A 25,674-nucleotide genomic window follows, 5' to 3' on the forward strand; every position below is an offset into this window, starting at 1 on the left:
TAGAAATTACATGTTTAGAATTAGAAATGGAAGGTGGGTTTTGGTGAAAAATTAAGACTAGAGAGATAGTCAAGGACTAGATAATAGATATCCTACTATAAGCCACAGGAAAAAAATTAAGTTTACCTGTGATTATCGAGGAGCTACTGAAGGTTGAAAGCCAAAGAGTGACAGGGTCAGATTTTCAGTTTAGAGAGCTCAATTCGGCAGCTGTGAGTAGTGGGTGTGAGGGGGACAGGACTAGAGGTACGGTGACCATCCAGAGACTGTTGTCTAGGTAACAGAGGAAGCAGACCCAAATGGGGCAGTGACAAAAAGGATAGAAATATTTGAGGCGTGTTTAGGAGGTAGAATTGGCAGGATCCGGACTGAATGGAAGAGACAGATCAGAGAAAGGAGTCCAAGAGGACCCCACGGTTTCTTTGTCTAACGTGGATAACTAGATGGCTCGTGATGCTACTAGTGGAGGTCAATTAAACAGGAAGAAACATCAGTTTAGAGGGGAAGGTGACAGTTTTAGTTTGGAGCATGTTGAGTTGCCTAGATGGAACTATCCAACAGAAAGTTTAAATAAAGGAGTTTCTGAGTAACGGGATTAGATATATTAATTTAGGGTTATTCCACACACGAGTGATGGTTATAAAGGGTTATAGATAAAAGCATTCCCAAAAGTTATGTAGAGTGAAGCAGAATCCTGGGTTCCAGAAATTTTTAAGAAGCACTTATGTGAGACACAGACAGGGAAAGGAAAACCATGAAAGTTGCTTTTCAAGAGCTAGAGGAGAGAAGGATGGAGTGGTGTGATTAGTAATCACAGATGCAGGCAAGAGACCAAATGCCTAAGTATCAAAAAGTAACATTGAATTTGTGAGCTAAGAAGTGACTTAAGGCATTTCCTTGAGGTGCTTGAAAGTCAAGCATTTGAGGACTGAATCGTAGTTTGCAAGGAGAACTTGAAGAAAAGAATTTTAAGTGTGGACAGTAAATGTAAGTTAAGGTCAAGGAAAACATTTTGTGAAATGAGAGAGAGGAGAGACCTTATCATGTTTATTGATCAAAAGAAAGAGCTGGTACAAAGAGAGAGACTGAAAACACAGGAAGGAGAAGAACCAATTTCCAGTTAACGTTGTTCTTCAGCTAGTCTATTTAGCTTTGTCACTAACTTAGAAATGCTGCTCCATAAGTAATTACTTTGTCCATCACTTTATGTACCTTGCTAATCTATCAACCTTCTTTGATTATAATCCTCTAGAAGTTAAAGATTATGTCCTACTTTTAAAATATTTTTTCTAGCATGTAACACAATGTGTATCACATAGTAAATTTATAGTAAGCATGTGAATGAATAAATGAATGAACTTCCAAGGGGTTGGTACAGATTGACATGTCAGAGCGCTAGGCTCTGAGCTATGGAAGAAACATACAGGGATGGAGTGGTTGAAGGACATCCAGGGACATTTGTCTCTCAAAAGCCAGGAGAAAAAAAAAGCCAGGAGAGTAAGAAAGACAGAGGGAGTGATTAGTGACAGATGCAGCAAGTTCTCTTTTATGATTTAAAAATAGTCTGCAGTCCCTGAAACATGAACTGTGGGCTGCATATTGCCTTTTAAAAAGAAATGTGGAAAGAAGTAATTCAGAACATGTAGAAATTTATGGGAACTTTTCATAATCGAAAGCAACTGCTTTATGTTAGATTACATGATAACAGAAAAATTAATGGTGTGGCCAATTAATATGAGGTACACAGAATGAGCAAATATGTACAATAGATTCACAATGAACCATACCAATCCTACACAACAGAACAACCTTAAACTATCTAAGAAGAATTGCTCACTATTTAAGAAGAATATTGACTAAGGAAAAAATACAGATTATCTTTTATTCAATTTACAGGGAATATTACTAGTAGTAATAACATAAAAAAAAATTTTTAAACTCAAAACAGCCCAAACTGTTCACTATAAAAATGTATTAATAGCTAAAGCAATTCTGGCTCATAAAATTCAAAATATAAAAGTTGACTCAGGAAAAATAATCTCAGCAAAAATATTCAGCATGACGTAAAACTAGTAGTAGCTAACAGCGTACACTGTAAAACCTGCTATTGAGTAAAAATTAACAAACCCTTTTAATAAAATGTACACCTTTAAAACTGATCTGGAAAAATCAGACATGGTAGAGTTAGTGCCTGGAGAACAGAGGGCACTATCCATTGATGGATGATATGGACAAAAAAAATGAATTGGTATATGAAATCTTTACATTAAAATTGACATAGAAAAGAATCAGAACCCATTGTGTATTAGTAATATAAGTAAAATAACCATGAAAATGCAAAAATTGGGGAAGAGTTTCACAAAGATATGTGGAAATTAATAAAAGAATTGTCTTAGTGGACTTAGCCTTAGAAAATAGTTTTTATGAAAATTCATCCATATTGACATATTTCTGATTGAAATGTTTGGATAGAATCAGAACATTATCAGGATAAAAAAACAATTGGAGCCAAAATACTTCTGATCTTTGAACTTCCAGGGGACTCTAACAGTGAAAAAGAACTCAGTTATACAGAGGTGGCCACCCCAGTCTAGTTCTGACAGTGGCACAGAATGCCTGAGTGGTGGTGAACAGCGACTTCCTTCCTAGAAGGCTTTGGCTCTTGACAAATGCTTCATTTATTGATTCCTTAGTTTTACACCATCTGGTCCTAAATAAGAATTTAAGGCAGCTAAAAAGTTCAACATAAAATTTTGAATACATACTTGAAGAAGTCCTAGATTTGAGAACTAGTTTGATTTATTAATCTAGCAATATGTCAGGAATTCATTGCAGCAATTTCTTTTTCCATGTCTCTGGAACACTTGTAATAGTTCCTTTCTGGGGGTGAAATATTGAAAATGCTTCTTTATTTACAAATTTATCAGTTCTAACTCATATTTATTAAATCATTCAATTCACTGCTCCAGTTTAGTTATTTTGAAGTAAATATTTTGCTATACTTCTTTTGTTTTTGGTCTGCACTCATCATATTTTTGCCTCTTTTGTTTTGGATAAAAATTTTTGACAGATGTCTTCTCTGTCCCAGAGATGTCATAAGTCTGGAGTATTTCTTGCTTTTTGGACTGAATAGTTCAAGTGCTTGGACTTTGATAGGATTAAGAAATCAGAGATTTTTAAAAGCTTTTAAGAAACAATTAAAAGAAGAAAATGGTAAAAGACGCAGTTAATACACCTACTGAGAGAAACGAACATTGATACCTTTCCTATTTTTAAAAAGCCCACTTCAAAGAGAGGCAGATGCGGAAGTAGGACAGCAGTCAGCGCCGCGGTGAAGGCGGAAGCCCCTGACTAGCCGCGTGCTCCTGGCGCTGGTTTCCTTGTGCTGTGGTCTGGCCCACAGGTCACAGAATACTAGCCTCGCTCTCAGGGCTGCATATGATCCTGTTACCTTCTTCGTTATATTTTAAACACAAGAGCAAGAAGAAAACTGGAAACAAATATGACACAATATGGTGTGATTACAGAGGTTTAAAAAGAAGTACTGTATACTGTTTGAATAACAGCTTTGTTGACGGATGCCCTTAATTGCCATTTTTTCTTTATAACTAGTGTAAAATCCATTTTTCAAACCATTGATTTTTGCACTTTTACTTTATGCTGAACTTCTATACTGGGTATACAGTGAGGAGCATGTGATCTTGTGAGAGACAAAGAGAAAGTTAAGAGTCAACAAGACAATTACCTATTTGATACATATTAAGGAAAAAGGGTAAAGAGGGAGAAGAGGGTCTGGTGAGATAAGACGGACAGGCAGTGAGAAAAGGCCTCTCCGGCTTCTCAGGCCAAGTATCACATAAGATGAAATCAGATGAATGAGAGAGGCAACCGGCCCAAAGGCAGGGTGGGAGAAAGCTTCCCGGGCACAGGGAACAGCATGTGCTGAAACTCAGGGCAGGGTGCCTGTGCTCAGGGACAGGGAGGGCTGGAGACCATGCAAAGCCTGGTCAGGACTGCTGTGTGGGAATCAGATTTAGTGGGACACCAGTTCAGGCATCAGGGCCACATTAAAAATGAATATGGAATGTACTGATGGCCAGTGGACTGGATACTTAAAAATGGTTAAAGTGGTCAATTTTTTGTTATCTTACCACAATAAAATAATTTTGAACATGGGAGAAACAGGCATTCCCTAAGTATGCATCATTGTGATTATTGTTCTTTTTCCACCTCAGACCGACAGGAGCTCCCGGGGGCACCGAGCAGTATGCCGTGGGCGTGGCCGGCACTCACGGGCTCGAGACCTCTCACCCCGACCCTTTCAGCAGCAGTATTTCAAGAGAAGGAACCTTGATGATAAGAGAGGTACATTAGTATAAAACCTATGTAGGGGAAGTACATTTCCTAAGTGTTTTTTTTTTTAGAGCTTTCACAGAGAATGCTTATGGCATGCATTCTAAGTATGGGGGTGGAGGGCTCGTGCTTCTGAATGGCTGAGTGATGGTGATTGTCCACCGCCTTCCTCCTGCGTCCGGCTAGGCTTTTGTAGTGTGACTTAGTTACATTAGTCCACATTTTTTAGTAGGAGCTATGTGAATCGTATTATAGAATTTGAGCCTGAGGATATAACACTGGCAAACCCAGATGTTTTCTACCACAGGACAATAAAAACGCATGGTCTCTCTGAATAGTTCCAGCACCCCTGTCATGCCTCTTCCCCCGTGGTTTTATCCTTCTGGATTTTATGAAGAAAATGCTTGGTAGTTCCAATAAATGGTAATATTATCTTATTTAGTGAAATTAAAATTAAAAAGACTATTAAGGTATATTGGTGAAAGAACAAAGAAGTATGCAGTGGTTCTTACAAGTGCAACTTAGCACTTTGGATGACTTTTTTTTTTAACTCTGGGAGCACCATTTCACTTGGGAGGTGGCCCACTTGCCCCTCCACCATTCAGAACCTCCCCACTGTACCTGTGCTAACCAAAAGGGCCCTGACAAAGTATAATCCCTCTTTTCTTCTTTTTCACATCATTGTCACCATGTAGGTTTGACAGCAAGACTTTACTTGGAAGAAAAGTAATGGCTGATAACATTGGACAAAAGTTACTTGATCTCTCCCTGCATCTGTTTTATCATCTGTAAATTTGCATAAATAATTACCTGGGCTCTGTCACCAGGCAGCCTCGGTTAGAACTGTGATTTCACCACTTACAAACCTGTGTCACTCAGGACCAGTGAACTGAATTTTTTACAACTTCTTTTACACCAGCCTGGCCAGGTGGTGGTGCAGTGGATAAAGCATCAACCTGGGCTGCAGAGGACCCAGGTTAAAAACCCCGAGGTCGCAGGCTTGAGTGTGGGATCATTAACATGACCCCATGGTCACTGGCTTGAACTCAACAGTCACTGACTTGAAGCCCAAGGTTGCTGACTTGAGCCCAAGGTCTCTGACTTGAGCAAGGGGTCACCGGCTCGGCTGGAGCCCCCCATCAAGGCGCATATGAGAAAGCAATCAGTAAACAACTAAGGTGCCACAACAAAGAATTGATGTTTCTCATCTCTCTTCTTTCCTGGCTGTCTGTCCCTGGCTGTCCCTTTCTCTCTGCTCGGTCTCTCTCTCTCTCTTGCTTTAAAAAAAAATTTTCCATCTGTAAAATGGGAAGCTGTCCCACACTATTAGTGTGAGGATATAAACATAAAGTGTTCAGCATGGTCCCAGGTGTGTGCTGGAAAATCTTAGTGCCCATCCACATGGGAAGGGTTAGGGTTTGAAGATTATAGAGACTTGGGGGGTTCTGTTAATAAGGTTCCAGAGGGCATGGCTGTTGTTCACTTATTCTTGTGTTCTCAGCAGAATGCCTGGCACACAGAAGGTCTCTTATTCTCAGACGGTGCTGGTTGAATGAACAGAAGGGTGATGACTCAGTAGTGGGAAGATTCAGGGGTCATTGCTGGATTCCTTCAAGCTTCTCACTACCTGGGCCATTTCCCCTCATGAGTCCCTTCAAGTCTTTGAGAACTGATGTGTCTGCATCCGTTCTTGGCTTGAGGTAGAATGCCGATCAAAGAGAGACTACAAAACTCTAAAGAGATAATGTATGATTTATGCTCCTGAAAGTTGGAGGAAATGTTAAAAAGCTTTTCAGTATGTGAACAGAAGTTAGAAAAATGGAGGAGCTGCCCAGTACACATAGGAGAGGGGACAATGAGAGAAATGAGGACAAAACCCTCGAAATGTCATTCAGAAGATGAAATGTTCAGATGAGCCCTGTGGCAGACTTAATCCAGAAATGCCTGTCTGGGACACGCTAGAACCTGGGAGTGTTGTCCAGAAACGGCATTGAGGCTCTTCAGTTACTTCTCAGGGTTCCTGGTGACATCAGGGACACGCACTCCTTCAGGAACTTGAGAGTCTATTTTGTCTTGCAAAAATTAAAAAAAAAAAAGTGCCTCTTTTCCCTTCGAGCCAAAGGCAGGTGCAGAACTGTAACTGCAGGTATAAGACAGTTTCTGGAAGGAAGAAGCCAGGCCAGCGAGGTGGTCAGAGGAACAGCAGGAGCCCTTGGCCGTATCAGCCAGGCCCAAACAGGGCGGGGGTGCATCTGCTGTCAGCCTGGCTGAGTCCTGCATGGTTAGCAAAATGCCTCTCATTTAGGAGGTACTCAGAAATGTTAGCTAAATAATGAACAAAAGAAAAGGCAAGGAAAGGTATCGTTACTTAATCAGGTCTGCTCAGAGTCCTCAGTGAGCTTGTGGCATGCAAGTTCAATTAAAAAGGCGCAGTACTAGCCAGGCCCGCAGTGGGATGGGCACTGGCTTTTAGGGAGCGGAGTTGAATTTTAATCCTGTGTTTTGTCCCAGGGATTTTAGGGAGGAAGCTTAGCTCTCCCGAGCAGTGATTTATAATTTGCTAGGTCACACAACTCTGTAAGTAAAAATTTTAGAGCACACGAGAATACAGTGTGTTCATTTACAAATCATATATTTGTCCTACTGCACTAACATATTAGATACTTTATGAAATACCTTCAAAGGGCATTTTAAAGGGATACCATTAACAGTATTTCAAATGCTTTACTAGACATGACGGCTTCGTTTTTTTTGTAAATTGGCACCATCACAAGCTACCATAGTTATTCATTGAAAGATTCAACATTAGAGGTCATGGCTGTAAATCTATATTTTCAAATAATCTTTGGATCATCACCATCATTTTTTGTTTTGGGGAGTTTTTTGTTTGTTTGTTTTTGTTTTCCTTTTGGGTTGTTTTTGTTTGTTTGTTTTTTGTAATTCCTGTCAGATCTGATTAGTAAGTCATTGTTTTGACTTTGTGACTGACAAAGAACCCCAGGAGTCGGGTATCACCTCTGCATGTCTTGGAGCACACATGGACATAGATTATTATTAGTGTTATCTCATCCCCCTGCTTCTTCTCAGCAAGATTTTGAGGCATGCATCTGTTCTGTGGGTTTGTGTCATTACAATCTATAAAATGATTTGCAAATTCATTTAACTGATGTGTGTGCACAGGAACACTCACACAGAAACACACAAATATTTGCAAGTGTGGGCCCCACTCAGTCCCTCCCTGCAGCATTTCTGTCCTCCCACAAAGAACCCCACATGTGTGACCCCTGACTGCTCCTCATGCAGCAGTGTTATGCCTCAGGGTCGATCCATAGACTAAATATTATCAAAGCTTAACTTCTTTCTTATTTTCTTAGATAAGATAGAAATTTGAGTGGTATCTTCCCACACTCCAGTGGGTCGATGTGGAGACCACTATGCCTGTGCTGTGTGAGGGGTGATGTCACTCCGTGGCCTTCGTCTGCCCCTCTCATGCCCCCTGTGTGTTGTACCCCCTCAGACACCTGGAGAGAAGAAACGCTCTGGCCACAGTGACAGCAATGGCTTCGCGGGCCACATCAACCTCCCGGACCTGGTGCAGCAGAGCCATTCCCCAGCTGGGACCCCGCCCGAGGGCCTGGGCCGCGTCTCCACCCACTGCCAGGAGATGGACTCCGGGTCTGAAGTAAGTGCTAGACAGCAGCCACGACAGCTCTGTTCTCCTTCAGGAGATGCTGGAATCTGCTGTCTTCAAGAGTGAGAATGAGTCTTTGCCAAGCTCCCAGAAATGTGTTTGGTTGGTTTCTACTATCTATCTATTTATACACATACTCAAATAGTAGAGGAAATCGTAGAAGCGGAGCAATAAAAAGTAATCAAATATTATCTGGACCAATACCTTATTTTACAGATGAGGTTCAGAGATGTTAAGAGCTTTGTCTAAGGCACATAGCTGGTTTGTAATAGTATTGGAACCATTATTGGGACCTCCTACATCCCAGGCCAATGATAGAATTTTAAGCCTCTAGACCAGCGGTTCTCAATATTATTGTATAATAAATATGTATTTTCCGATGGCTTTAGGCGACCCCTGTGTTTTGGTCGTTCGACCCCCGCCGGGGTCGCGGCCCACAGGTTGAGAACCGCTGCTCTAGACAATCCAAAGCCAATATTTGAGATTCAGATTTACATTAATTACTCAAACTAAGTTTGACTTAAATGAAAAGAAGTTGAGATGACTTATTAATGAAAAATAAAAATTAATAAATATATACCTTCTCAAAGTGTTCATCTTTCTAAACTCCAAATTGCATAAGAAAGGAAAAAATGGGATATTACCTTTCCAATGTGGAAAAACTCCAGGAAAAAGGGCCTCAATAAACATAACACGTTAGGTAGTGCTCATAGATATCGTTGACCAAGCTGACCAGTAGGATGAGCTCAGTAGCGCTTGGTTGTATTTCATGAGTAGTCCTGTGGCTCACGCTTGGGCCCTCCCTGCACATACTTATAAAGCATATATGCACTGTTGTTTTTAATGTTGTCCACACACTAATTTCTTATGATGCATGCTTTGGATTCTAAAGTTATAAATAAGCTTTGTTTGCCTGAAGGAAAAGAACACAGAGGCAGAGGCATATAGGAAAGTACAGCTCCCAGTTACAGCTTCATGAAGTGTGAGCAGTTTTTTTCTTCCTATACACACTTCTATGGGTATCAAGGAGGGCTCAGTGGAATTGGACCCTGGTTCAAATTCTGTTGCTGTTCTACCTCTGAGTGGGAATATTAGTACCTGTCCCCACCTCCTTCTCAGATTTCTTCTAAAGAGCAGAGGAGAGAATGTATGTGAAAGTGCTGTATTTGGGAGGGACAATCCTACATTGTAGAGGATACAATGATTTTAACTTTATAAGGTGGAGGGAAGTCTTAAATTACATCAGATGGCATCTTTGTGTTTTTCTTTTGTATTTAGGGGTCTTGGGATATTGGTTATATTTTAAAATAAAAACCTAAAAATAAGACTAAAAAAGTAAAGGTATTTACACCAAAAAAAAAGAGATGCTTCTTGTGTTGAATGCAGGTCTGTTTGTGATATTAAAAGAACTTGAAGATAGTAGAAAGAATGGAGCTGACAGAAAAATGAGGAGATAGTTATTGAAGCTCCTTTTAAAAAACTCAAATATGGAATATTGTGACATGAAGCCTGATATTCGAGTTTATTTTTCTATAGTCTAGTTCTGACTTTATATCTTCATAACGCTTCCCAAGCCCTTGAGATTTATTTTTTATATAAGTCCTCAAGATGCATTGCCTGCAGACCTAGTATCTTCATGAAGTCCTCAAATAAGACATGTGAATAGAAGTATCTTTTAACCCTTTGCGTAGTGTGAACGTTCATGGACGTCCTCACGCCTCCTGACCATCCAGAGTATGATCTATTTGTTTTAAAAATGTGCAAGGCAACATTTAAAAAAGGCAAATGTATGTTCTTTTTTGTTTCCATAAATTGGTTATCAAAAAACATGATTTTTAAGTTAATAAAACTGTAACTGAAACTAATTTCATTTTTTGAAAAAAAACAACTCACTTCTGGGGGTCAGTGAGCATGGAAAAACTCACTACTCAAAAGGCTAAGGGAATTATCATGGGAAGGAAAAACCTTTAGTTCCTGGGTGAAATCGTCCCTAAATTAAAGAGTATAAGGCTTCGTAAGCCAACATCAACCTACCTGCATCACAACAGAAGGCCAGCATGGAAGGGCCTCGGTCCCCAAGGAAAGAGGCTCTGGCTGACTGAGTGTCCGAGGTAAAATGCAACTATGAGGACGTGCTTACTTAGTTTATTGCCAACTGTGTCCGCTTTTCTTAAGAACATTTGGTCAGTATGAGATTGCTTTTACTTCAAGAAAGAGATAGCTCTGTCACCAGTCATTTTCCAGGTATTAAGGTATCACATGCAGCCCAAAATGTAACTTGTTTATTATAATTCTTGCTCTCTGATAATTAAAGAAGCCCTGACAAGGCGCCATGACTAGTGAGTAATCAATACCAGGAGAGAGAAGCATGCACATTGACTAGGGGATTAGACTGTGAACAGCTGGATGGAGTGAAGAGTTTATAATTATTTTAAGCCCAAGCAAAGTATTGTTAGCATTATTTTTTGCTGCATATTTATTCATCCGCTCTCCTCAATCTCCTTGCTGGTTGGTCAGTATGGCATGGGGAGCAGCACTAAAGCATCGTTCACGCCGTTCGTGGACCCGAGAGTGTACCAGACGTCTCCCACCAATGAGGACGAAGAGGAGGAAGAGTCATCAGCTACAGGTAAGCTGGCAGGCCCTGCTGTTTTAGAAAGTAGCTTGGCTTTCCTTTCTGGTATTGCCTGATGAAAAATTTAATTATTAGTTCAATAGTTAATCCATTTACTCCTTAGGCCCTGTCTTAAAGGGAAGACTTTTATTTTTAATTATTATTTTTGTATAATTCCTAAAGCCAGTTTCTTTCCATTTTTCTTTCATTTCTTCTATTTTGCTCCTGGTAGAAACCCAGAGGTCTCCAGGGGCCCTAGGAAAAGCTGTTCCTCAGAGATCTCCAAACTTACCACATATTTCTCAAAAACAATTTCTGGGTACAGTGCTGTGCACGCAGTAGACTCTTAATAAGTGCACGTTGAGTTGTAGGTGTGTGCTTCCCATGCAAAAGTGGCTGCGTTTGAGGAGAGTCTTGCTTTATAGACTTCCGCTACTCACTGATCATTAGACTCAGCTTAGGCCAATTTCTTAGTTGATTATGCAGAATTTCAAAAAGTAAATCATTCCTCCATATATTATAGGAGATGAGGGTGATGTATTTTTGTGAGATGATTATCAATTCCCTGAACTATTCAAGTGGTGTCTTTAAGCCTGTTTTACTAATAGACAAAATACTGCTTCTATGAATGACTTATACTTTATTTTACTAAAAAAATGTCAATTATGTGTAGTTTCAGAGGTGTTTTTTTTTTTACCTTTGCTATCATGCACACTAAACAAGAAGAAATCGTTGTGTTATGAAGCCCCTTCTCCATAACTCCACTGGTTACTTTTTAAGATGCCACTGACTTCTCTGATTCTTTTTCTCAAAGCTCTGTTTACTAGCGAACTTCTTAGGCAAGAACAGGCCAAACTCAATGAAGCAAGAAAGATTTCTGTGGTAAACGTAAACCCAACGAACATTCGGCCTCATAGCGACACACCAGAAATCAGAAAATACAAGAAACGATTCAACTCGGAAATACTTTGTGCAGCTCTGTGGGGTGAGTTGGTGCTCTGTACCACTCAATAATGAATTGACCCTTCAACATTAAGGCCTGTGGATCTTAGCATCAGAAGAGCACTGATGGAATCATGAATGTTAGAGACCTAACTTGGGACTATCTTGGCCTCTGGAATGACCAAGAACAATTTGAAACAAAATGAGAGTTAGAACAACTTTATATAAGCGATGGACTAAAGCCAACAACAGACTACCTACCATGTATTACACACACACCATGAGTCCGCCCTGAGTAATATGCCCCACATTCTGTGACCTCTACAACATCTCACAAGGGGATTGATGGCATTACTTCTAATTCACAGCTAAAAAACTAGTCTAGCATATTTTATTGAATTGCTGAAGGCCAAACTAACAGTAGCACGGTGAAACTTGAAAAGGACAATAGATATGGACCTTCCCTTTTACTTCAAAACCTTAACCTGCAGTTCTTGTGTAAAAGATCTGCAGGTTTTAGCTGGCCTCAAACTCAATGTAGGTATGATGAGGTTCTATCAAAGTTCTGGTCTGTGTTACTCTAAATGTCATGGACAGATCAAGGAAAGACATAGCCCATTTGAACCCATCTAAAGTGCCAGGCCTGGTTTTGGCACCAGTTATATAAGGATGAAGGCATTTGAGATGTTAGTGGGTAAGAGTATGAAGCCCAAAAACTATTTCATGGGAGATGTGATGGACAGAAATACGTCTCTGGCCTCTGGAGAAGAGACAAAACAAGATGGGCATGTTTAATATTGACCATGTAGATGAAAGAGCAGACATGGGTGCTCCTCAAAAGATAGACATACAAGCAAGAGAAGTTAGAGTTACCTATTCATGAATATAGTATATTGCACAGTGGACCTCTTAGTGTATACATGTGTTGCATAGGGATGAATTTTAATATTGTATGTGTCCAGATAAGACTACTTACCTGCCTGAGATGTCCAGTAAGAATTACTGTATGGGAGATGGGCTGGATTAGATTTAGGTACCAGAGAAGTTCCTTACAGTCAGTATTTCCATGGCTCACAATTTAACACCTTTGCTTAAATTATGTTTATCATTTCCTAACATGGAGCAGAACCTTAGGACATACATTAAGCTGTGGCATTTGGGCATGGACATGGGTCACTGTTGTATATTGAGCGTGGATAGGCTAGAAATCCCTGCCTGAATGGGGTGGGTGGTGATGGTCCTTGAGGAAGCCTCCAAGTGGGATTTAGAGAGCCAAGAAAGGGGTGGGCTTACGAGAAAAGAACAAAAGCAAATTTTGGTGGTGTGCCTAAAGCTCCTCTTGAGAAGGACTCTACTAGGAAGTAAATGCCTAGATGTAGTGAATGCTGCTACTAATTCCATTACCAAAGAGAGAATGATTTAATTACTATGTCAGAGCTTCTACTTCTGCACTCCCGACTATAATACCTACTTGAGCATTAGTTTATATTTACTAGGCACAGTTTCTTAGGTTTTACGGGGACCCCAGATGCAGAAGGGGAAAGCCTGTAAATAGTCATTCTTGGGGTACTTCTTAAATTTTCAGGTGTAAACCTTCTGGTGGGAACTGAAAATGGCCTAATGCTTTTGGACCGAAGTGGGCAAGGCAAAGTTTATAATCTGATCAACCGGAGGCGATTTCAGCAGATGGATGTGCTAGAGGGACTGAATGTCCTGGTGACGATATCAGGTATGCTTCAACGATGACGGAGTCCTGCACAACTGCACGGGCAGGGGAGGGGACTACCTCGTTTCTAAAGAAAACGTAAACTCTGCCCTTCCCAGCTAACAAGGGACACAATAAATTATAACGGTATAGCCAGTGAGAGCACCTATATTTTGTAACTGGAGAGTCTGACCTCCAAAGGTAACTCTCTCGCTCTGCTTAGGCTCTGAATTCGGGAGGCCCCACAAAGGCTGTTATGAGCCTTTAGCCACTGCCAGGACTCAGCACGAATGTTTTAAGGTGTGTGTTCTCCAGTCATGGATACCCACTCTCAGAGGAAGCAGACCAAAATGTAGGCGTCTAGGAGTGGGAAATTTTGTAAGCAGAAATTTCTCTGGTCTCTGTTCTCCGAAGAACTCCTCTAGTTTATGGTCCACTGACGTTTAGCAAGTGCAGCTGGCCTGCTGGGCGACTGAGTCTGCAAAGAGATTTGAATGTGGGGATCGTTGCTGCTATACTCTGCAGCTTTCTGGTTCCCAAAAAGAACTTAAAAAAAAAAAAGATGAGACAAAAGTGAGGATCTATGGAAAGTCTAGCCTGCACCCTGGACCAGTGGGTCAGAATCCCCTGGAGTGGGGCTCAGGCATCCATTGCTTTCATACCTCCTGGGATGTTTCCAATGTGCAGCCATGTTTGAAAACCACCTCTCTCTACTCGGCCATTGTTTTTGCAGAGACCACAGCACTGCTGGGTTAAATCTTGGACAAAGTTTAGTTCTTCAGCTGTACATACTTGGATTTTGAAAAAATACCTTCACTTGATGCTACTTGATGCTCTTTTTTTTTTACCTTTCCACTGAATCGCAGAGTTTCATTTCTTTTTATTCTCCCCACATAACGGTTAACCAAGTAAATTCTTCTTATGTTATTATCATTTGAGCTCAATTCAATGTAGTCCTTTGTTCCGGTTAATTGCTTTCCTGATTGTTACACTACCAAATCAAATCAAAAACCATGCATCTGCCAGTCACCTCCCAGAAATGGAAGTGATACCAGAAAATTCACGTTCCGGCTTCATTATGTTCTGAGTGACACATTCCTATTTTTAAAAGTGTCAGTATTTCCTCTTGTCATGAGGCTTAGGTGGGGAAGGGAGGAGATGCAAGTGGGAGCAAAATACGGTTGAGCTGCCTCATGTTTGTGTCAGCACAGAAAGAAGGACGGCCTGGCTCCTGCTCGTCAGAGCGACTGTGGTCAGTGCGTAGCCCGGGCTTTTGGTCACAAAAAGGAACAGTACCTGCACAGTGAGTCCCTTAATTTAAGTTATGAGTGCACTCTCTGGCAAACCCAGTGTACAGTGCTTGGATGAATTTTCTTCTGATCAATATTACATTTGTAAGATATAAAACAGAAAATGTCTTTTTTATACCTAAGAGAAATCAAAGGAAAATAATAAGTACCCAAAAAGTACACCTATGGGCATAAATTTCTGATCACTTAGGAAGAGCCACCCCAAGGGACATTTTTCATCTGGTGTACAGATAATCTCTTGGAATATATTAAACTTTGTTCACTGTGTACTCAATATTTTTAAGGGTTTTTAAATCACACTAAACAGTCTTTACTCCAGGATCACTTTACCAATGGAAACCTCTACGTTTTTTCCAAGAACTCATCTTTTTTGCTTCCCTATTTTTGTTTAGTATTTCTTTCTATGACCTCAGCCCTATCAATGTGTCCAAAGTTCTTTTCCAAGCTCAGATTGACTTCATGAAACTTGTTTCTCTGGTCTCTTTATCAAATCCTTTTTTTGTTTTTGTTAATCAGGTAAAATGAAACCATTACCAGCTGTCATCTTTACAGCAATAGAGACGTAAATAAGAGGCTCCCCGTGAGCATACGCTGTGAAGTCAGACTGTGAAGGAAAGGCAGTCACACACAGTATGATGAACTGTCCAGTTGTCAACACTCCTTCCTGTAGTTAGATCTAGAATATTCTGGTTCTATGATCAACAATTCTGTTACAGAATTATATGTCTCACTCAGTTCAGCAGACACAACAGTTTGCATTAAGAAAAGAGAGTAATAAAAAAACAACCTACCCTGACCAGGCATTGGCGTAGAGGATAGAGCATCGGAATGGGACACAGAGGACCCGGGTTTGAAACCCTGAGGTCACCAGCTTGAGCGCGGGCCCATCTGGCTTGAGCGGGGGCTCACCAGCTTAAGCGCAGGGTCACTGGCTTGGAGCCCAAGGTCACTAGCTTGAGCAAGAGGTCACTCACTCTGCTGTAGCTCCCCCGGTCAAGGAACATATGAGAAAGCAATTAATAAACAACTAAGGAGACTAAGGAGCCACAATGAAGAATTGATGCTTGTCATCTCTCCCCATTCCTGTCTGTCTGTCCCTATCTGTCCCTCTCTCTGTCTCTCTCTCTGTCTCTGTCACAAAACAAAAACAAAAAATAACTTAAAGACAAATTATAAAATGGTTATTTTTCCAAAATAATTGGAGCTGTTTTAATCATGCTTTAGCAGAGACACACTTTGATGGTGCTAGAGACATTGGTTATTGTGTCTTGCTACACACACAATTATAAAAGAAAATAAATGAATAAAATAAAGACGGGGAAGGATTTAGAAAACAAAGTCTGTCATAAGGGCGTGAAATCAAGGCTCTGCTGTCTCAACAGGAAAGAAGAACAAGCTCCGAGTGTACTACCTTTCGTGGCTGAGAAACAGGATCCTGCACAACGACCCCGAGGTGGAGAAGAAGCAGGGCTGGGTCACCGTGGGGGACCTGGAGGGCTGCATCCACTACAAAGTCGGTGCGTCTCGGGCGCGGCTGCTTTATGCTCAGCCGGAATTACTCACTTAAGTTTAATGAAGTTTTTTCTTTCTGATTTTGATGATGCCTTTGTGACCAAGGTAAGATGTTGCAGAAAACTTAAGTACACTTGCCTTATTTGCAAAAAAATAAATAAATAAAAGTCAGATGAATGAAGTTCAAAGAGTGCATTCAGAATAAAGTCCTACGCTCCAGTTTAAACACTTATATTCACTCCTGCCCATAAAATTACAATGAAGGAATAACAATGCCATAAAACCAGTGGTGGGATTCAGCCAGGTCACACCAGTTCCGCAGAACTAATACCTGACTTTTTTTTTTAGTTCAGCAACTGATTGTTAAAATGGCGCTTTTAATCAGGGTTCTCTCTAAGGTGGGCACTGGGCAGCCGCCCAATGTGGAAATCACAAATTTACATTCTTTACTCTTTTTTAATGTTCATCTGCACAACAGCGTATTCTAAGTGCCCGTAGTCATGTTCATTCCGTCCATAGATGAGAAAAACTACAAATGAGGATGCCAATCAAGAAGCAATATAGAAATAGCTTAAATAATAGTTTTATTGTTTTTTGTCAGGTATCATTTAGTATTTTTTAATTAATATTTTAAAACCTTTCTTATAATCTAGTTTTGTGTACCTCTTTTATTGTTCTTATTTAAGTACGAAACGCATGAAATAATAAGCTACCTTTTGATATATCGTTTTTTATACTTAAAATGGTCATTAGGGCAGAGAACCAGTTTTTAAGTTATTTGAACCTACCACTGCATAAAACCACAAGGAAGGGCAAATGGATCAGAAACAGAGACACCAGCAAATGAGATATCAACAAACTTGAACAATTGTAATTGGATGACTAAAAACAAACTTAGCTGGTCAGGAATTGCTGAATTTTAAGCTTTCAGTAAGTAAATTTATCAGCATCAATACAGTCACTGAACAGAACCCAGAAAGGCCCGGGACCTGGAGCCCCAGATGTATCTGAAGTGGAAGCATAGACTCAAACTGAAAACAGAAGGGGTGTTGGAAAGTTGATGAGTAGCAAGTCCCCTAGAAGCCAGTCAGGCGCCACCCTCCCCACTGAAACAGAAGACTGAAGGGCCTTGGCACAGCCTGTCTGATCGTGGGAAATACTGAATTTTGAGGACACACACACACACACACATACACATGCACACTTCCATCCCCAGTTTAGCTCCCAAAATGTTGGCAGGCATGCTTAAACTCCTAAGCAAGAGATTCTAAGATTTGTCTTCAAAGAAACAAAATGGCCAGAAAGAAAAGATGTTCAGGTACTAATATTTGAAATGCCTTAAACAAAGCTTGTTGTTTAACTTCTTAAAGTAAAGCCAAGCAGTCAATAAACTCACATATCAGGCTTGCTGAAATCTTTGAAAAGGTAGGAAACTTAGAAAGACTTAGAGGGAACAAGTGTATTGAGGAGTGACTGAAAAAATTAAAGAAAGAAACAATAACTTCAAAGAGGTTATAAAATGTTTTCATAAAAGAAGAATAAAGGCTATTAAAACATGTAGAACATGTTCAGAAAGCAAGAAAATATCTTGGAAATAAAAATAAACCGACAGGAATAAAAATGTTATAGAAATGTTAAGATAAAGATGAGAAGGTTCTAGAAGTAGAACAAAAAAAAAAGAATATGAGTTAAAAAATGAAAGGGTCAATCCAAGTGGTATAAAATCTAAGTAGCATGACTTTAAAACAAAAATAAATAAACAAGAAACAGAAGAGGAGGAAAGTATCAAAGAAAGAATACAAGAAAAAAAAACTATAACTAAGACCTTGAAGTCCCAAGTTAAAAGGGTTCATGGAATACCAGAAGAGTGGATGAAAAAAAGAAACACAACAAGACCTATCAACATGATATTTCAGTATCCAGGAAATGAGAAGGTTCTTAAAGCTTCTAGATGATAAGTAAGTAAATAGACAAACAAACCAAGAGTTTACCCATAAAAGATCCAGAATCAGGTGGCCTGGGACTCAGCAGGTCCTAGGAGATGAGAAGACAGTGAAGCAAGGCTCACTGCAGAACTCCGAGGGAACTGGTGTTGTATAATCCATCTGTCTCCCCAGAATTCTCCAGGGAAACAGAACTAATGGGTGTGTGTGTGTGTGTGTGTGTGTGTGTGTGTGTGTGTGTGTGTGTATGTGTGTGTGTCAGTCCAAGCAAAACAGAACCACAGAGGGTTCCAGAAGGTGTACTCAAGAAAAAGAAAATCTTAGTAATAGATTACCAGTCATGTTTGACTGTGTTGAAGGCAGTTACAGCACTAGCAGAAGTTTCACACATGCTTAGACATAGATGCATAAGAAATCAAGACTTGAAAAAAAATGAGAGAAAATAAGAAAGGATATATAATTACGGTGTACTGTGTACCTTATCTGTGAACAATAATTTGAACACAGAATATTGATTTAACCAAAAATTAAAACTGTAAGTACATTGAAGGTGTGGGAGAGTAAGAAATGTGTGTGTTTAAGAGAGAGAACCAGAGGCCTGACCTGTGGTGGCGCAGTGGGTAAAGCGTTGACCTGGAATGCTGAAGTGGCCGGTTCAAAACTCCAGGCTTGCCTACTCAAGGCACATATGGGAGTTGGTGCTTTCTGCTCCTCCCCCTGCCCTTCTCTCTCTGTCTCCTCTCTCTGAAATGAATAAATAAAATCTAAAAAAAAGAGAGAGAGAACTAGGGAAAAGAGAGGGTGATAAGAAACTAAATCCTTCTCATATTGCAAGGTCAATAGAGAATATCTACAACCTTAAAAAAATCAAGAAAAAACATTTTAAGAATGTTGGTGGAGAACATACAATGCAACATACAGTTAGTTATGTGTCATAGAATTGTACACCTGAAACCTGTATAATTTTATTAACTAATGTCACTCCAGTAAATTTTTTTGTGTGATGGAGATAGTGAAAGACAGAGGGACAGATAGGGACAGACAGACAGGAAGGAAGAGAGATGAGAAGCATCAATTATTCATGATGGCTTCTTAGTTGTTCATTGATTACTTTCCATATGTGCCTTGACGGGGGGGTGGGGGGGGGTCAACAGCAGACCAAGTGACCCCCTTGCTCAAGCCAGTGACCTTGAGCTCCATCTGGTGAGCCCGTGCTTAAACCAGATGAGCCCACACTCAAGCTGGAGACCTCAGGGTTTCGAACCTGGGTCTTCCGTGTCCCAATCTGATGCTCTATCCACTGCACCACCACCTGGTCAGACCCTCCAATAAATGTAATAAAAAGTTTTCTTAGAAAGAACGTTAATTAGAAATATGGAAACAAATTGCTAAAGAAGTAGTTGAAAGTATGTTAAGGACAGAATGTGTAAACAGAAGGTACATGTTAAAGAAAAAGAGCTCAAAGAGCAAGTATTTGGTGGTGTTGTGGGTTGTCAAATTTTTTGAGAACACAGAATATTCTCTTTATTCAGATATTGCACTAAAAAATGACTGCCAGGTATACCGTCTTGGTCTGTTCAAGTTACTCTAACAATACTGCAGACTGGGTGGCTTACAAACAATAGGAATTTCTTTGTCACAGCTCGGGAGTCTGGGCAGTCCAACCGAGATGAAGGTGCTGTCATGTGCACTGTTACAGGCTTGCTTCCTGGCCCATAGACAGCTGTAGTGTTGCTACAACTTCACCTACCAGAAGAGGAGAGGGGTCTAGGGGCTTTTTTATAAGGGCACTAATCCCTTATAAATTTCTAAAAATTGAAAATCAAATATGAGTAATAAGCAGATGGAAGCCTTTATATGTCCCTACCCATTTACTAATTTTTCTACCAGCTCTCAGCTGCTTACTTACATGCAGATGAACGTAAAAGCCAGGCAAGGAAAAGGCAAGTGATATTCTATAGCTTCTTACTAGGACGAATAGTTCACATCTAGTCCTAGTGGTTAAAGACAGTCCTAAGCTAGTTACATCTTTAGATGAAAAAGAAGAGCCTTTATATTAAAGCAATAAGCCCCAAATATTATGCAAACCAAGTACACTAAAGGAAGTTAAATCTTTATCTATTAGAAAACCCCACACCAATAACATTGTTCTCAATTATGGTTTTATATATGTACAGGGTGGAGCAAAAGTAAGTTTATAGTTGTGAGTACACAAAGCACAGTGTATTCTTGTATTATTATTTATTAATTATTATATTATTTTTCATACAAACAAATGTAAATCTACTTTTGCCCCATCTTGTATAGTTGCATATTATGGCTTACACATTTATTAATAAAAAAACTTGTGTAAATTGACATGCTTTTATAATTTTTCTGTTACAGTTAAATATGAAAGGATCAAATTCTTGGTGATTGCCTTAAAGAATGCCGTGGAGATATATGCTTGGGCTCCTAAACCATATCATAAGTTCATGGCATTTAAGGTAAGCGGGCATGTGATTACCTAAAATGTGCTTGGTGTTTTTTTTTTATTATTTTAGGTTTCTACCAGTTAACAAAGTGGTCTGTATTGCACATAGACTAATATTTCTATATATAATACACTTCTTTTAAAAGTATAGAAACTCTTAGATTTATTATTCTAAAAGTAAAGACTAAAAATTAGTAAATGCTATAAAATTAGTCAAATTAAAATTTGGGTACACACTCCTCCATTTTAGGTATATGAATCACCATCTCCAAGTGGCATTTAATATGGGATGTTTCTAGGCAAATCATTAATTGTGGGACTAGGTAATGAGATTCATTATACAGCCATCTAACTAGGGCACCCTCCGTTATTTCAGCTGAAAAAGGCAGACCGAGAGCAGCACTGAATTTCAGGGTTGAACTGAGTCTCCAACTCTTATCATTTTCATAAGCCTTGTGGGGTAAAATCTCTAAAACTCACTTGATGCTCCATATCCCCAATGCTGTTGGATTTCTCTGAAATGAAAACTGAATTTAGTCACATTTGAAAATGACCTACTTTCTCTGCATTCTTCAATTTTGATGGCTATATTATTTTGACCTTGTCTTGAGTCTCTGGCCACCATAGTTAGACTGATCACTCATGAGATTCAACCAGAGTGGGGTAGGGATTAGGCCCATGCTAGTCCCATTGCCCCAGATCATGAAAGCTGACCCCCAAATCCCAGAAGTACCAGTACTTGTGGACACTGCTATGGTTTCAGAGCTGTACAATCTGCCCTCAGCCTATGTAAATGATCTTGTTTATTCTCTCTTCCTGCCCATGTCTCTCTTTATATCTCATTGGTCTTTGCTTTTTCCCCACCTTTTGACCATTATCCCCGTTGATCCTTTGTGTATTCTTTCTTCCCACACATGCCATGTGAGGGCAGAAGCTACCTTGGGAACATTATAAGCCTGTCTTCAGGGCTAAATCACCCCACTTTTCTCTTATTCCCTTAGTGCTAGGGGCTCATTTGTGATGTGCTCAGGAAGATGGATTCATCCGTGGGTTTGAGCTTCCCTCCATAACCCCCCTTTTATGGAGAGAAATATTTGAAATACATTAGGTTAGTAACCACATTTTAGGGACTCAGAACCAAAGTGGTACTGCTGTTCTGCCCAAATCTCTCTCCGCAAAAGCATTTCAATCAAGGTCCCATTCCAGTTCTGAAGTTACTGCTATCAGTTTACTAGTTGAAGTGCATGAGAGAGTGTGAAATGCTTTGTCCGGCAGCTTACACCCAGCTTGGAAAGAGGGAAGAGGAAAGGCAAGGACTTGAACAAAAAATTTGGAGCTGGCAGGGGGCCGAACCCCCTCAAAGGACAAGGATGTGAGGCTCGGGCCCCCTGTGCCCTGGGAATGATGTTAGCAATGGAAGAAGAGGGGGCTATTAGGGGACGATAGCATTATACATTATAGTGAGGCACTTGTCATTCTCTCCCAAGCTTCAAGCCCAATAAGGTAAAGGGTGGAAAAGGAAACAAAAGAATACTTATTGGCCCTGGGCAGTGGCTCAGTGGATAGAGCATCGGCCCAGTATATGGATGTCCCAGGTTTGATTCCGAGCACACAGAAGTGCCCATCTGCCTCCTCCCCCACCCCACTCCCTCCCCCCCTCCTGCAGCCAGTGGCTCCCTCGGTTCAAGCATAGCCTCAGGCACTAAGGATAGCTTGGTTGGTCCAAGCATGTCAGCCTCAGGCATTAAAAATAGCAGCAGCCCCAGACAGGGTTGCCAGGTAGATCCAGTGGGGGTGCATGCAGGAGTCTGTCTCTCTATCTACCCTCCTCTCACCTAAAAAAAAAAAAGAACATTTGCCAGCTCGTTGCAGCTTTGTCTCTGGATTCAAACACATAGAACCTAGATAAACTTAGCTACAGCTCTCTCTTTTTTCCCCCCAAGTTAAACCTTAGTAGCCAACTAAGCATAGTTCTCTGAAGAATCATCCAGGTTGCTGCTTGTGTCAGTAGTTTGTTTCACATATTGTTTGGAATTATTGGTGTATTCCACTGTATGGTTATACACCACAGTTTGTTTAACCATTTGCTTGCCAAAAAATAACAAGTGGGTTTTTTCTAGTTTGGGGTATTTATTCATATAAAGCTGCTAGAAACATTCATGTAAAATAAAAAAATTAAGTAAATGAATCTTGAGTCTTTGATGTTCTACCTCCACTCTCCCGTTAATCCTGCACAGGCTTAGCATAGAAATGGCCCGATGGCTCAGCCAGGCTGTGTCTGAAGAGGTAGCAGCCGTGCACGGGTTTCGCTGTCAAATCTGGGAAAGAGGAGCCAGAGAGGTGGCTGGGACTTCTCTGAGGGAAAAGGCCAGAAATAAACAGGAGAGAATAGCAGTACCTAGGCACCAGCTTTTTTTTTTTTTTTTTTTAATTATAATTTTATTTTTTTAATGGGGCGACATCAATAAATCAGGATACATATATTCAAAGATCAACAAGTCCAGGTTATCTTGTCGTTCACTTATGTTGCATACCCATCACCCAAAGTCAGATTGTCCTCTGTCACCTTCTATCTAGTTTTCTTTGTGCCCCTCCCCCTCCCTCTTTCCCTCTCCCTTTCCCCCCTCCCCCCGTAACCACCACACTCTTATCAATGTCTCTTAGTTTCACTTTTATGTCCCACCTACGTATGGAATAATGCAGTTCCTGGTTTTTTCTGATTTACTTATTTCACTTCGTATAATGTTATCAAGATCCCACCATTTTGCTGTAAATGATCCGATGTCATCATTTCTTATGGCTGAGTAGTATTCCATAGTGTATATGTGCCACATCTTCTTTATCCAGTCGTCTATTGACGGGCTTTTTGGTTGCTTCCATGTCCTGGCCACTGTGAACAATGCTGCAATGAACATGGGGCTGCATGTGTCTTTACGTATCAATGTTTCTGAGTTTTTGGGGTATATACCCAGTAGAGGGATTGCTGGGTCATAAGGTAGTTCTATTTTCAGTTTTTTGAGGAACCACCATACTTTCTTCCATAATGGTTGTACTACTTTACATTCCCACCAACAGTGTATGAGGGTTCCTTTTTCTCCACAGCCTCTCCAACATTTGCTATTACCTGTCTTGTTAATAATAGCTAATCTAACAGGAGTGAGGTGGTATCTCATTGCAGTTTTGATTTGCACCAGCTTTTAATGCATGGTGACAGTGTCAAAACTTGACAACTGCAAACCATTTCCCCACTCTGGAGAACAAGGAGTGGGGAAAAGGGCACAAATGCGTGCTAGAGCCCTCCTTCTGCAGCCTGAGTATGAACAGACCTAAAACTGAAAGAGAAATTTCCTGGTCTTTCTATTTAAGAAAGTTAAATTTCACCAGGCAATTGCTAAAGGAAAAAAAAATTAAGATACTTCTTTGAACGATGTGTTTACTCATGCCGTCATTTTTAAAGTCTTTTGCAGATCTCCAGCACAAACCACTGCTTGTTGATCTCACGGTAGAAGAAGGTCAAAGATTAAAGGTTATTTTTGGTTCTCATACCGGTTTCCATGTGATTGATGTTGATTCAGGCAACTCTTATGATATCTACATACCATCTCATGTAAGTTACTAGAAGCCTATGATGAGGGCTCTCTGTACAACAGCCTATATGTAGAAAGAGATTTGCTTTTGAACATTTTTAATGGAAGTCATACTTTTACTAATCAGTATAGGGGATAGACTTTTGACCTTCACTAAATACCCATAGACAACACTTTTAATTAATTAAACATATAAATTTAACTGATCTTTATGACTGCTGAAAACTGAATAACTCATAATAGCAATTATTTGCCATTTATTTGACCTGTTGTCTTCAGATTAAAATACATATGAGTATTTTTCTTTCAAGGGCATAAATTCTGTTTTTTAAGCAGGAGTACAATAGATGAGTTCCTATTTTCGGTTTTTGAAGTAAGACTGGTTTATGTAAGAGAAGACCAGTGGTTCCTTTCCTGCTAGTTTTGTTCCTCTTCTCAACTTGTGGGCAGTGTCATGTAGTGAAATCGAACATACTGGAACATATACCCTGACTCTAGCATGTAACCACTTCACAATAATGGACACATTAGGCAGTCTCTCCAGCCCTCAGCTGTCACAACTGAGAAATGGGGGTAAAAGAGCCGATTTCCTGTGGTTATCATCACATCCGATGAGGTAATACATCTAAAATACCTGCCACTGGGTCTGCAAATTATAGTATTAATATTATTATACTGATACTTTGCCTAAAACATGACTTTTAATTTTAATTTCAAGTTATTTTTAATTTCCAGTTACAGTTTACATTTAATATATTAGTTTCAGGTGTACAGCACAGTGGTTAGACAGTGAAATAACTTATGAAGTGATCCAACCTGGCTCTATACAATGTTGTTATAATATTACTGACTATAATCTCTAGGCTGTACTTACAACCCCATGACTATTTTATAATTGCCAATTTGTACTTCTTAATTCTTTCACCTTTTCACCCAAACTCCAAATATGGTTTCTCTTAGTAGGACTGGTGCAGTATAAATTGTGGGTTTTTTTTAATGTGATCTCAAGGCTAACATACAATAGGAATGATTTATCAGGAGAGTCTGAGGCCTAATCTGTTGCTGATTTGTATTTTGAGATTTTAAAGACTTCATCCAAAGAAATACAATTGAAGAAAGTTGTTTTAGTATATCACACACACACACGTCATCCACTGTTGCACTGTGGCTCTCGCCGTGTGTTGCCTGTGCACACGGGACTCACATTCGTGCTCTAGGGCGCCGCTGCAGTCCCCTCTGACCCTCTCCTTGCTGTCCCGCGGCTCTCGGACTGTCATGACACTCAGCTAGGGGTCGCCGAGTACCACACTTCTTTTCCTAGAACAAGTCCGTCTACAGTTATTTCAATAGTGAGGCTTTTTTGTAATGAATGGTAATTTCAAATTTTTTTCTAAGCAAACCACTAATTTGGATGAACTTATTCTGTTATTTAGGCACCCAGATAAACAATCTGTGCTACCTGCTCAGAACCTATTTGGGAGGAGGCTACTTTGGTCCCACCTTTTGGACCCATTTAAGCTCTTCTCCATCAGATTCAGCTTCTC

At 40.1% G+C, this 25,674-nt stretch overlaps 1 protein-coding gene across 7 annotated transcripts in view; it reads left to right on the plus strand.

The window, feature by feature from the left end:
- The window catches only part of TNIK (TRAF2 and NCK interacting kinase), a 400,443-nt gene that overhangs the window by 366,198 nt on the left and 8,571 nt on the right, over positions 1-25,674 (plus strand). For all 7 annotated transcript variants that reach the window (XM_066347641.1, XM_066347637.1, XM_066347638.1 and 4 more), the window contains 8 exons: positions 4,236-4,365; positions 7,871-8,035; positions 10,562-10,673; positions 11,473-11,643; positions 13,186-13,329; positions 15,998-16,132; positions 20,456-20,556; positions 24,001-24,150. In XM_066347641.1, coding sequence (XP_066203738.1) covers positions 4,236-4,365; positions 7,871-8,035; positions 10,562-10,673; positions 11,473-11,643; positions 13,186-13,329; positions 15,998-16,132; positions 20,456-20,556; positions 24,001-24,150 — 1,108 coding nt within the window. The remainder of the gene's footprint in view (positions 1-4,235; positions 4,366-7,870; positions 8,036-10,561; positions 10,674-11,472; positions 11,644-13,185; positions 13,330-15,997; positions 16,133-20,455; positions 20,557-24,000; positions 24,151-25,674) is intronic.

Source organism: Saccopteryx leptura, chromosome 8 (assembly GCF_036850995.1).
Source record: "Saccopteryx leptura isolate mSacLep1 chromosome 8, mSacLep1_pri_phased_curated, whole genome shotgun sequence".
NCBI classification, from domain to species: Eukaryota; Metazoa; Chordata; class Mammalia; order Chiroptera; family Emballonuridae; genus Saccopteryx; species Saccopteryx leptura.